The sequence below is a fragment of the Capricornis sumatraensis genome, chromosome 19 (genome assembly GCF_032405125.1).
Source record: "Capricornis sumatraensis isolate serow.1 chromosome 19, serow.2, whole genome shotgun sequence".
Lineage (NCBI taxonomy): Eukaryota > Metazoa > Chordata > Mammalia > Artiodactyla > Bovidae > Capricornis > Capricornis sumatraensis.
Window position 1 is genome coordinate 10,749,991 of NC_091087.1, and position 13,662 is coordinate 10,763,652.

General features: G+C 35.2%; 1 protein-coding gene across 1 annotated transcript in view; it reads left to right on the forward strand.

The window, feature by feature from the left end:
• GABRG3 (gamma-aminobutyric acid type A receptor subunit gamma3) overlaps window positions 1–13,104 on the forward strand; it is an 831,740-nt gene extending 818,636 nt beyond the window's left edge. The window contains exons 7-10 of the mRNA XM_068991088.1: window positions 1,506–1,658; window positions 6,911–7,107; window positions 7,399–7,458; window positions 12,823–13,104. Coding sequence (XP_068847189.1) covers window positions 1,506–1,658; window positions 6,911–7,107; window positions 7,399–7,458; window positions 12,823–13,104 — 692 coding nt within the window. The remainder of the gene's footprint in view (window positions 1–1,505; window positions 1,659–6,910; window positions 7,108–7,398; window positions 7,459–12,822) is intronic.
• Window positions 13,105–13,662: the final 558 nt, after the last annotated feature.

The window sequence follows — 13,662 nt, forward strand, 5'->3', positions numbered from 1 at the left end:
AGGATTGTCTGTGTGATTCTCACTCCATTTAGACTGTCACAGATCAGCTGCTTCACTGTCAGCCTCAACTATCTCTCCTCTGTCCCAAACAATTGTCCCAGTGTGGAGGTCGAACCCCTGCTCAATTCCCCCACCTGCCAGGGGCAGGTCCAGTGCTACTAACACTTCCTTTTTCTCCCTACTTCCTTCATTCTACTGAGTTTTATGTGGTTCTATATATTATTTTCCAATGGTCAGGAGCTCCTGCCCACTCTCAACCGGTGTTCTGCAAGCACTTCTGTGTCTGAAGGTGTATTCCTAATGTATCCATGAAGAGAGATGCACTCCATGTCCCCCTACTCCTCCACCATCTTATTCTCTCCATTATAAAGTTTTGACAGTTGTACAGGAGAAACAAGATGCTGTGTTCTGGAAAGGTCTTTTTGGTGACAGGATGCAGAATGATCCAGAGTACTGAAGGTTGTTATGAGACAAGCCAGGGGCTTTGGTAAATAGTACATGGGCCAGGTAGGAAGAGGAATTGGGGGAAATATAGAAGTTGAAGAAGGGAAAATGAATCAGAAATGGTTGTCTAGGTTCCCACCTTGGATAAATGAAAGGAGGCCCTAAACTAAGAGAAGGTATTGGTGTGATAGCGATAACAGCTTATTTCTAGTCATCGTGAATTTCAGGTGCCAGAAGATTGAATCCAGCAGGTTGAAAGATGGAGGTCAAACGGGAGGAAGGGGAGAGACACAGTTCTGCAGAAGATCACCTAGAAAAGACATGGGTAGAGGCGACTCTGGAATAAAATAAACAATGTATTAGGCATGCACACCCTCACAGTCCCTCATGGACTCTTATGAGATTTCCAGTAACATCTCTATTAATCCCAAGTCTTCTATGTGTGGCTTTGCATTAGTAAAGAGGAAGTAGTGTCCATAAAATGATTGCTTCTGTTTGTTTTCTGAGTAATTATGAAAGGATAAGATAAATATTAAAATATTATGTAAAACATTATAGTAAGTGATTGATAAGCTTAAATTCATACTACAAAAATGTAAATATGAATTTGTTGCCGAGGTTTAGATATAAAAGTTTATGTATAGGTCTATTACTATTGAAAAAGCAAACTGAGGATGGAGTTACTTGAGGGATGAGTTTTTTCTTATCCTTGGTTTTAAACATGTAACATACAGCTAGACAGAAGTGATAATAGCTCATTGAGTAATGGCCTGAATAAATGGTGTAGAATAATGGCATAGAATAAATGTGCATGTCTATCCCACATATCAAGTAATATGTATCTTTTTGTGTCTTTTACAGTAAAATACTTCACACAGCCATGGATATAATAAAAATTAAATTTCAGAGCACCAGAATTCTGACTCTTTCCCCAATTTGACAAATGCTGTACTTGATTACTTTTATCAAATCATTCATTTAACAAAATAAGTTATAAATTATTTACTTGAATTATTTTAACACAAGAAAGTTGTGTTAATTTTGGCAATACTTCATTACAGGTGACTATGTTGTCATGACTATATATTTTGAACTGAGTAGAAGAATGGGATACTTCACTATTCAAACATATATTCCTTGTATACTGACTGTGGTTTTATCCTGGGTATCATTCTGGATCAAAAAAGACGCTACACCAGCAAGAACAGCATTAGGTGAGTTTCAAAAAAGTCTCCTACCATTTTGTGTAATTTTAATATATTCATAAAAATACTTTTAATGAAAAAGACTCAGTTCAAATGTAACTGATCTAATTTGAGGGCTACTTGATAATTTTATTTATTTTTAAGTAGATGAGTTAGATTTTTCTTCCTGACAATAGAATTCCCTGTGTACCACTTAAGTTGAGGTTAGGTACTCAGAACAAATCAATTGCATCATTCTGTACTGTGCTCTACAGATGATGTCATTAAAAATGTAGTCATGTTCTGAAACCTGCCACACTCAAAAGTCTCCTTATGTCAGTGAATGGAAATAGAACAGTGTATGGAAATAGAGCCTTTGAGGATTGATGACCAAATCAGTAAAACAATCTTTCAATAAAAGAAGTGCTGCTTATTTAGAGCAAATTTACCAGCAAACAAGAAAATGATTATTCTTTTCAGCTATAATTTACACATTAAAGCTCAAAGTCTTTTCATAAATTTTTCTCTGGTACCCAAAGTTCTCTTAATAAAACATTAAATTTCAGTGGTTTTAGAACTGTAGTGCATGTTTTATATCAGTTTTCTTTATGGTAGGAATTTTGCCTAACTTTCTATATTTTTATTTGTTAATAATGTGTGATATATAGTTCTTTCCACCAGCAATCTCACAATTTCTTTGGAAATCAAGCTACCTCAATATTAAAAAACTGCAAAATATTGTATATTACATTGCAACGCTTCTGTTGGTTTTTTAATTCTTGTTTGTTTAACAGAACAGTAATTTTTGAATAAGGTAAATTAGGCTTTAATATCCTCTGTCCTGCGGAAAATTCTTAAAGAGATGAGACTACCAGACTACCTTACCTGCCTCCTGAGAAATCTGTATGCAGTACAAGAAGAAACAGTTAGAACTGGACATGGAACAAAGGACTGATTGCAAATTGGGAAAAGAGTATGTCAAGGCTGTATATTGTCACCTTGCTTATTTAACGTCTATGCAGAGTACATCATGAGAAATGCCAGGCTGGATGAAGCACAAGCTGGGATCAAGATTGCGAGGAGAAACATCAATAGCCTCAGATATGCAGATAACACCACCCTTATGACAGAAAGCAAAGAGGAACTAAAGAGCCTCTTGATGAAAGTGAAAGAGGAGAGTGAAAAAGCTGGCTTAAAATGCAACATTCAAAAAAAGAAGATCATGGCACTGGGTCCCATCACTTCATTGCAAATAGATGGGGAAACAATGGAAACGGTGATAGACCTTCTTTTCTTGGGCTCCAAAATCACTACAGATGGTAACTGCAGCCATGAAATTAAAAGACACTTTATCCTTGGAAGAAAAGCTATGACCAACTGAGACAGCATATTAAAAAGCAGAGACATTACTTAGCCAACAAAAGTCCGTCTAGTCAAAGCTATGGTTTTTCCAGAAGTCATGTATGGACGTGACAGTTGGACCAAAAAGAAAGTTGAGCTCCAAGAAATTTATGCTTTTGAACTGTGGTGTTGGAGAAGACTCTTCAGAGTCCCTTGGACTGCAAGACCAAACCAGTCAATCCTAAAGGAAATCAGTCCTGAATATTCATTGGAAGGACTGATGCTGAAGCTGAAGCTCCTACTTTGGCCACCTGATGCAAAGAGCTGACTCACTGGAAAAGACCCTGATGCTGGGAAAGATTGAAGGCAGGAGGAGAAGGGGATGACAGAGGATGAGATGGATGGATGGCATCACCAACTCTATGGGCATGAGTTTGAGAAAGATCTGGAAATTGGTGATGGACAAGGAGGCCTGGCGTGCTGCAATCCATGGGGCTGTAAAGAGTTGGACACTACTGAGTGAACTGAACTGAACTGACCCTCTGCCCAATATTGGCTTTGCATTCTTATAGAAAATATGTGATAAATCAGCTGACAAACTCATAATATAAATTTAGCAACTATTCTTGAGGTTATGACCTCACAATGACAAATTCAGAGGTCATAGTGAGTATAACTTTAAAGATCAGCAGCTTCAAAACAGAGTGATATTTCTGCACAACTTGAAACTATGCAAGTCCTATCAAAGAGTAGCCATCATGGTGTCAAGAGGACAGAGATACTAGAAATATACCATTCTTTCAGATAATAGATTTGCTGACCAGAAGAGTGGAGAAATCTCAACACTGGCAAATTTAATTGAGACATCTGAAGGGCTCTGCTTAATAAAGGAATACTCTAGACTTCCTTTAAATGAAACAAATCATGCCATGACAAATCAAGCAAAACCACCAGTAAATCACCTATTTATTATAGGGAAGAATTTGACGTTCTTTTAAAACAATTACATAGTCCATCATGTATCATCTACAATATTGTATATACAGTAAAAAAATTACTACACTTTCTAAGAAGCAGATAATTGTGATCCATGATCAAGAAAAAAAGTCAACATTAAAATGCAACGCTTATGTTGAATCAGCAGATATGGGTTTTAAAGCAGCTATTATAAGAGTGTTCAAGGATTAAAAAGAAAATACAATGTTAGTGAATGACAAGATGGATAATATCAACAAATGCATTTCTTAAAAATGAAGTTCTAGAATAAAATGTGAGTGAGTGAAGTCACTTAGTCATGTCCGACTCTTTGCGACCCCATGGACTGTAGCCTAACAAGCTCCTCTGTCCATGGGATTTTCCAGGCAATAGTACTGGAGTGGATTGGCATTTCCTTCTCCAGGGGATCTTGCCAACCCAGGGATCGAACCCGGATCTCCCGCATTGTAGACAGACGCTTTACCGTCTGAGCCACCTGGGAATAAAATGTACAATAGTCAAATTGAAATTCATGTCAATGTATGGCAAAACCAATACAGTATTGTAAAGTAAAACAAAGTAAAAATAATAATAATAATAATAATCACTAAATGAGCTTAAGAGCAGATTGAAAATGCCAGGGAGGGGAGAGATCATGTACAATTGATCATTACATAAAATTTATTAATTAGAAGAAGATGTGAATTTAAAAATGATTTAAAAGAATCAACATGCAGAAAACTAAGATGATGGCATCTGGTCCCTTCACATCATGGCAAATAGATGGGGAAACAGTGGAAACAGTGGCTGACTTTATTTTTCTGGGCTCCAAAATCACTGCAGATGGTGATTGCAGCCATGAAATTAAAAAACGTTTACTCCTTAGAAGGAAAGTTATGACCAAACTCGATAGCATATTAAAAAGCAGAGACATTACTTTGTCAACAAAGGTCCATCTAGTCAAAGCTATGGTTTTTCCAGTGGTCATGTATGGATGTGAGAGTTGGACTATAAAGAAAGCTGAGCACTGAAGAACTGATACTTTTGAACTATGGTGTTGGAGAGGACTCTTGAGAGTCCCTTGGACTGCAAGGAGATCCATCCAGTTCATCCTAAAGGAGATCATTCCTGGGTATTCATTGGAAGGACTGATGTTGAGGCTGAAACTCCAATACTTTGGCCACCTGATGCAAAGAGCTGACTCATTTGAAAAGACCCTGATGTTGGGAAAGATTGAGGGCAGGAGGAAAAGGGAACGACAAAGGATGAGATGGTTGGATGGCATCACCTACTCGATGGACATGGGTTTGAGTGAACTCCAGGAGTTGGTGATGGGCAGAGAGGCCTGGCGTTCATGGGGTTGCAAAGAGTCAGACACGACTGTGACTGAACTGAAGTGAACTAAAGTGAACAGAGCCTCAGTGATCTGTGGGACAATACAGAGATGTATAACACAACTTCAACTGGTACTCCAAAATGAAAAGAGAAAAAGAATCAACTTTAAAATTTTTTGAAGAAATTTAGTAAAAATACGCAATTTTGTTGAAAATGAAAGTGAAAGTAAAGTTGCTCAGTTGTGTCCGACTGTTGTGACCCCGTGGACTGTAGACTACCAGTGTCCTCTGTTTGTGGGATTTTCCAGGCAAGAATACTGGAGTGGGCTGCCGTTTCCTTTTCCAGGAGATCTTCCCAATCCAGGGATCAAACCCAGGTCTCCTGCATTGCGGGCAGACACCTACAAATTATTTAGACATAGCATGGTCACCACATTTTTGAAAATGTTAAATTGAACATTTATTATAAAATCTATATTTTTCATAAAAATTTTCAAATTTACAATGCATTTTTACAAAATGTATCACAACTTTCCCACCTACAATAAAGAGAGCCTGACATTCTGTTTTCACTGTATTGATTAAAGAAACTGATTCAAAGAGAGTAAGTGGCTTTATCTGACCAAATATTGAGAAAGCCCAGAGCAAGGCTGAAGGCTTTGACTTCTAGTCCAATATCCTGTACACCTGACCACACTGTTCGTGTTGTTCTATTTGATTTATTCTACAATTTCTTGCTGATTGACAGACCAGGGAGGCACTAAACAGGAGCTGTGACGCTTGTGCAAAGATGGGAACTAATGTGCATTCATCTGTCATGTCTACCTGATCTTTCTATCACATATACATTTCTTAAATTTGCTCCATAGTCTTTGATTAAATCTTAAGTGTTGGCCAACATATATGAAATAAATTCAGATTAATACTGTGATTAGTTAACTAATTAACCAATGAATCAATGCACTCATAAAAAGCATTTATTGAAATAGTTGTAATGCTAGACATGGTGCTATGTAATGGGCAAGAAAGGATGAGCAAGGTACAGTTTTGCTTTGAAAGAGTGCACATTCTATGCAGGGAGACAGACCACAAAGACATAAGCAATTCTCTGTGATCATGCAAAAAATGAGGCACATAGAATGTATAAGAATAGTGAAGATGTGTGTATCATCAGCTCTGCCTGGAGTACTATAAAGTGATTTGCCTCAGAAAAAGTGGTGTTTCTGCTGAGTCTTCAAAAAAAGGCGAGTTTACAAATTGCATACAGAAGAAGTAAGACAGGAAATAGTTTACGTAGGCAGAAGAGAAGTGTGAGACGAGGAGCAGACAAAGTACAGAGGACTGCAAATCTCGCTTTCATTAAAAATATATTTAAAAGACAAAATGTCTAACAATACAAAAATTACTGAATAAATGGGATATCAACTTAATTCATATATTTTAATGTTATTGTGACGACTATAATAAAACATCTTATGGAAATGTTGTTTATAATATTATATATACATTACAATTAAAGGTATTATTACATTTACACATGTCAAGGAGGATTCGCATAAAAATAAACCACCATGTGGAATGGAGGGATTCTGTTCGGCTTCTCTGACGACTTGGTATGTGTCCCCTGTGCAGGCATCACCACGGTGCTGACCATGACCACGCTCAGCACCATAGCCAGGAAGTCCTTGCCCCGCGTTTCCTACGTGACTGCCATGGATCTTTTCGTGACTGTGTGCTTCTTATTTGTCTTTGCTGCTCTGATGGAGTACGCTACCCTCAACTACTATTCAAGTTGTAGAAAACCACCTACCACTAAGAAAAAAACATCGGTGAGTTCTGGTAGCAAAGATTTTCTCAGAAGGTAGTAGAAGAATATTTTTAGGTAAATGGTTCTTATTGATAAGGATTTTATACATGATATACATAGTTAATTTAATAAGACTTTTAAAAAACAAGATAGGTATGCAGAAGATATGAATGTGACTGTCAAGCAGTCTTCAGCCTCACCTACCAGTGTCATGGACTGATGGAATCACACCTTAAAGATTATTCTTTATCAGAGTGTTCTGTAATACAGATTCCATGGCAGTTTTCAATGGCTTTTTCTGCTTTTCTTGTAGTTACTACATGCAGATTCCTCGAGATGGATTCATGAAAGGATAAGCCTACAAGCCCCGTCTGTACGTATAACATTGCAAGTGTAAATATTTCTGAGAACTTTGTGTAAACTATAATTGAAAAATATTATTGTTTACAGATGCATCTATTGAAGACCAAAGAGTAATGCATGTATTCCCTAAAAACTGTACTTACAAAGAAATGTTCAACTTAGAAAATTTGGAAAATAAAGGGAAAAAAATCACTTCTACTCAGGGATTAGTGTATAGCATACATATTTCTGTAATTCAAAATTATGTTCTGAATACACTTCTTGGTCAAAATATTAATTTGTAGGATCATTTTGATGGTTGTATCATATGTTCATGATCAATGCATGCACAGATGATCTTGGCTGGACACTGGGCTAATCCACAACTTTTCACTTTTAAACGTATTTTTGTCACTACCATTTTGTACATACTTGTGACTATTTTCTTAGTATTAATTCCTAGAAGCAGAATGCCTGGGCCAAAGAATTGCATGTTTGTTTTCTTTTCCAAATCACATTTCACCAGTTTTGTTAGCAGTGTGAGTCACTCACTGCTCTCCCTGCATTTAGTTGGATAGTTGAATATACAAACAACTCCTACAAACTATTCCTATTGGCATTGCTTTGATTATTGATAAAGCTTAATATATTTTTTACTTGTTTTTGATATTCACATATTCCTGTGAATTGCTTTTTCTGTCAGTTAATTTTTATAAAAGTTTTTGTACAATTTTGATAACATTTTTATCCTTTAAGTTTTTTAAAGTACCATGCTATCTGCCAGTTATATTTATTGCATTTATACAATGTAAAATTTATATAATCACATATAGAATATATTAGGGATATTAATCTGGTTTTATATGTAGTTTTTATTCCAGATTTCATTAGTAATGCTTTCACTGCAATTTCTTGTGCTTTTTTCCACGTGCAGTGTCTTCAATCTCCTATTGTCAAATCTATCAGCATTTCCTTTTGTGGTATCTGCCTCTTGTGTCCTTCTTGGAAGTCCTTTCCTATCTTCAGAATGACATAGCTCTCCCTGATTTTCTTTTGAGTGCTAACTCTGTTTGACAACATATTCTAAGTAGTTTCATGTATCAACTCATTCTATCTTCACAAAAACCCACTCTACTGACAAGGACACTGAGATGTGGAAAAGTAAAGTCCTATAAGTATTGACCGAACCTTCACAATTTAAAAAATTGTTATATTTAATTATTAGTGTTACCTGAATTTTTAGTATATAGCTTAATGTAAGACTCTAGTGAAAAACTGAAAAACATGTCTTTAAATCACTGATTGTGAACTGCCACTTTTACCATATGACAACTTTTACTTTAATTATTTTTATTCCTTTGTACATAAGAAGTCACAAATTGCACTGAATGTTTTATGCCCACCCGTACATGATAGATGGTTTTCTAGCTCCTAATCAGCATCTTATGTCCAGTTCATTTCCGTCAGTTTCATCAGGAGATTGTATAATTATCTATACTCTGCAAGTGTGTATCATTATAGTTCTGACAGAAGTGAAGCCATTTTTCTAGCTGTGGGAAACTATAGTGGACATAGATTTTGCCAGCAAATGCTGCCAAATAGAAACAGACTGAAAGGTAATGGGAAGGGGTGGAAGTAGGGGATGCTAAATAACAGAGACAAGTCAGAACAAATAGTCTGAGGCCCAGAAAATACATTATCACACACAATCAGGGGGCTAAGAGTGGAGGAAGAAATATTGACATCTTTGGTATAGAAATGATACAGTCAAAAGTAATAAAGAATGTTTTAACATAGAGGAAAAAAAAATAGCCACAAAACTAGAAATTCTTAAGCTGGAAAATGTAATGACCCTAAAGAAAGTACATACAAAAACAATTCACAGAAAGGGCTCCAGGCCAGCTAGCAAGACATCATCAGAAAGTCTTCAACAGGAGTTCAGAAGACCAAAAAAAAAAAAAAAAAAAAACCCAAAAAACTGGAGTTTTTCAACTGTTAGATGATAATGTCTTCAGTTCTATTCTGTATGTATTCAGTTCTATATCTAGTGTTAGGTTAGTTAAGGGGCCACTCTCCTCAAAAAGGAAAAGCAGAGATGAACAGCCTCTCAGTAACCAGGGGCAGGAGCTGGCCCCCTGAGGGTCATATGTTGCTTTGGGGCAAGTTGTCCAAACTGTTCTGTGCCTCAGTTACCTAACCCATAAAATGCAAGGCTAGTCCACTCTGAGTATGCAGTAGTACTTGCTGCCCAGGAAGCGCAGTGGTTCTGAGGAAGTCAAGGAACTGCATTTACAAAGAAGCAAAACAGGAGTGAGTCAGGCAGGGACTAGCTGGGCTGAAGATGACCCTGGAGATTCATTAATTAAAATCTCTATTTGGGGCATAGTTGAAATTATCTTAACAAATGGGGGGACTGAATTTAAAGAAGTACTTATTTTAACACATGGCTATTTACAGTTCTTAACATTATAAGTTTTATTTCAATATTATAATATGTCATTTTACAACAGTGAGCTATAAAGATATAACTAGAGGTCTCTTATTATTTGTTTCAGTGATCATGGATTTTAGTTCTCTAAATGAAGAAGTGAGGTATATAGTTCTCTTGTCCCAGAAATCATACGCTTGTTAGCCTGTTACCTCATTGGGCATCCTTTTAATCTCTAGTGAGCTGTCTCCATCCCTGCAGAGACTTCTGATGCCCATTTTGAGACAGCTCTTCATGTTGGTCCTGCCTGCTTGATATGGCTGGACATCTTTGTGACACTATACAGGTAAAAAAGGTTGAAGAAATAAAAGTATGAAAATCTGGCTGAACACTGTCAAAACACATGTGCAATTATTATTTAATAAAAGCAGATTTTTCTAATTGGAGATTATAAAAAAAAAATTCCACAAATGCACCAGAGTAGAGTCAGAAATTTGCTTTTCTCAGCAAACTTCCAGGTAAAATTTACACCCACTCAGGTTTAAGAACAATTAACCTGGAGAACATGCACCTACACTAGAACCAGAGGGACACGAAGGTATTTATTTCTTCCGATTGCCTAGAATTCTAGAAGAAGAATTCTAGGCAGCTGCATCATGGCTCCCTGACTGGCTATTGGCCCAGAACATCTTGACTTAGTTTAGTCCTCACACAGACATTTCCCAATTAAAAGGATGCCCCAAAGGCTACCAGTAGTGACACTGAATGCTCTACCGCAGAGCTAGAAAAATATCCAATCAATGTGATATCCAGAGTAGAAGGAAAAAGGTGCCACATTTCCTTGTATTTATGGGTTTTGGTTTTACATAAATATGTACAAAAATATATAATATATATAAATTAATATAAATAAATATTAATAAAATATATAATAATACATATTATATAATTAATATATAATAATATCATATATTATATAATTATACATATTATATATTTTATATAATAGATTATATATATTATCTATATTATCTGATACAGATTATATTATATATATTATAATATATACAGTATTATATATATTATACATATATACATATATACAGGTATATATATTGTTTTCATATATATGTGTATATATTGTATACAGATATACATGTATATATGTATACACAATAAATATATAATTATATATTATATAATATAATTATATATAATAATATATAATTATATGCATATAGTATATATTATAATATAATATATATCATATAATATAATTATATAATATATGATAATATATAGTATTATATATAATATATTTATTATTATATTACATGATATATTTATTATTTCTGGTCATTATATTTTGTATTATATATTATATTATATTATATTATTAACACTGTATTTATAATACTATAATATATTATGTATGTGTGTTATATATTGATATATATTTATATATTATATATCATATATCATGTATTATATTGTATATAATTATATTATATGTATTATATACATATACAATATTGTATATTACAATAATATATACAATAATATATTATACAATAATATATTACAATATACCAATAATATTACAATATTGCAATAATATCACAATATTACAATATTGTAATTAATAAATTAATTCTAATTAATTGTTGTATATTATATAATATACCTATAGACAGTGTAGTATACAATATAATATATTGTATATTATATTAATAATTATAATTAATATGTTACACTATTATATATTGTCTATACAATATAAAATATTGTATATGTATATATACACAATATATATGATATTATTTCATGTATATTACATAATATATGTATTAATAAAATATATGTAATAATAATATATAATATATATATATATCATATTCATGATGAATTCTGAAAGGCCTCTCTTCCAGCATTACGCAAAGGGCTTGTGTGCCTCCCTCTCCCTTGATTTCAGCCTCCACTGACACATACTGTTTCCTTTCACACCTCAGATCCTCAGTTCCTGCAGCATAAATAAAATTAGAACAGAAAGACAACTATGGTTTTTAGTTTTCATACATTATTCAGTCAAACTTAGAAATTTGTCCTCTCTAAATGGACAGGGAAGCCTGGTGTGCTGCAGTCCATGGGGTTGCAAGAGTCAGATATGGCTGAGTGATTGAGTCACTGAACTGAACTGAACTGATCCTCTCTAAAAACTTCAATTTAGTACACAGCTCTAGTTGTATAAGAGAGTTCTTCAACTGCCTGAAGAATTGACAAGTCTATTTGAAGCCATTACTCAAGGTTAAGAATGATTCCTCTCATTTATGAGTGACTATAAGTCGTCCCCTCGCCTCATCTGCCCAAATATTGACTTCTCCACATCAGGAAGAGAGCTTGTGAAGTAGAAAACAAGACATTCCAATTGTATACAATTTTTGACTGTTAAGAGATGACAAGCAATGTCTGGTCTTCACACACTGAAAGCTCATTTTTTAACCTGAATTACATGGAACAAGAAGATTCTCTCTTATCGTTCCTACACACCATAGCTTTTTTACTGTTTGCTAATTAGAAAGAAAAGATATTTATTTCTCCACAAGTTGATAAGTATTGTTTAACATTTGAAGAATTGTATATAATGTGTGTGCATATATACTCCAAGTCAGCAGAGAAGTAGGCAGAACAGAGACTTGAAATGTCTAGTACACATTTGAAAAAATCCCGAATCTCCCTTATCAGTAATCTGAGAAACACAAATTTGGAAAACTGAACTCTAGTTTTTTGTTTTTCCATTAGATTTGCAAAGATTGAACTCTCCATAGCAGGGATTGGGGAGCAGGCATGGGGCATAGTATTGTCACCATTATTTGTGGACAGCCATAATCTATGCTTATAGCTTCATTCATCTCGAGCTGTCGTTGATGCATTTCATGATGATTTTTGTGTTGTTCTTGTTGTCTGCAGAACTATTCTCTCCTTGACATGAGGCCACCACCACCTGTAACAGTTACTCTAAACAATTCCGTGTACTGGCAGGAATTAGAAGATACCTGTGTCTATGAGTGTTTGGATGGCAAAGACTGTCAGAGTTTCTTCTGCTGCTATGAAGAATGCAAATCAGGATCTTGGAGAAAAGGACATATTCACATAGACATCTTGGAACTGGACTCATATTCACGGGTCTTTTTCCCTACATCATTCCTGCTCTTCAACTTGGTTTATTGGGTGGGATACCTCTATCTCTAACTTTTCTTCCAGGTGATACGTGAAGAGCGTTAGGTTCCCCTCTAAACTTTCACCGTCCCCAGACCAGTAGTGACTAACTGGAGTAGCAAGGAAAGACACTGCTCAGTTTATCTGAAATACATTACTTTTGAGCAGTGTAGGAGTATGTGGCAAATATTTCTATTATGTATTTCAAACCCACAGATACATGCGTGTGCACACACAAGTTAACTGAGTGTTAAAGTGATCTTCTTGCTAATCCGTTGCTGAATCTGTAGCTTGGTGATATTTATAAATGTGTTTTGGATATTGGAAGCAGTTCCCAATTTTCTTTTGTGAAGAAATCTGTGAAACGTACAAGCAAATATCTGAGAAGCTCTCTCAGACTCCACCCTTTCTGTGTTTTTACTTGGGCCCTTGGCGGCACTGGCGCCCAGTTGCGCAGGGTCGCTGCTGACTGACACTCATGCCAATGGTAGTCTGAGTTCAAGAGTGAACTGCAGTGAGTTACCACCCAGTTTCCTCTCTCTGTGGCCTCTTTGCTCTGTCACCACCTTCACTGGTGGGTGTGCTTTTATC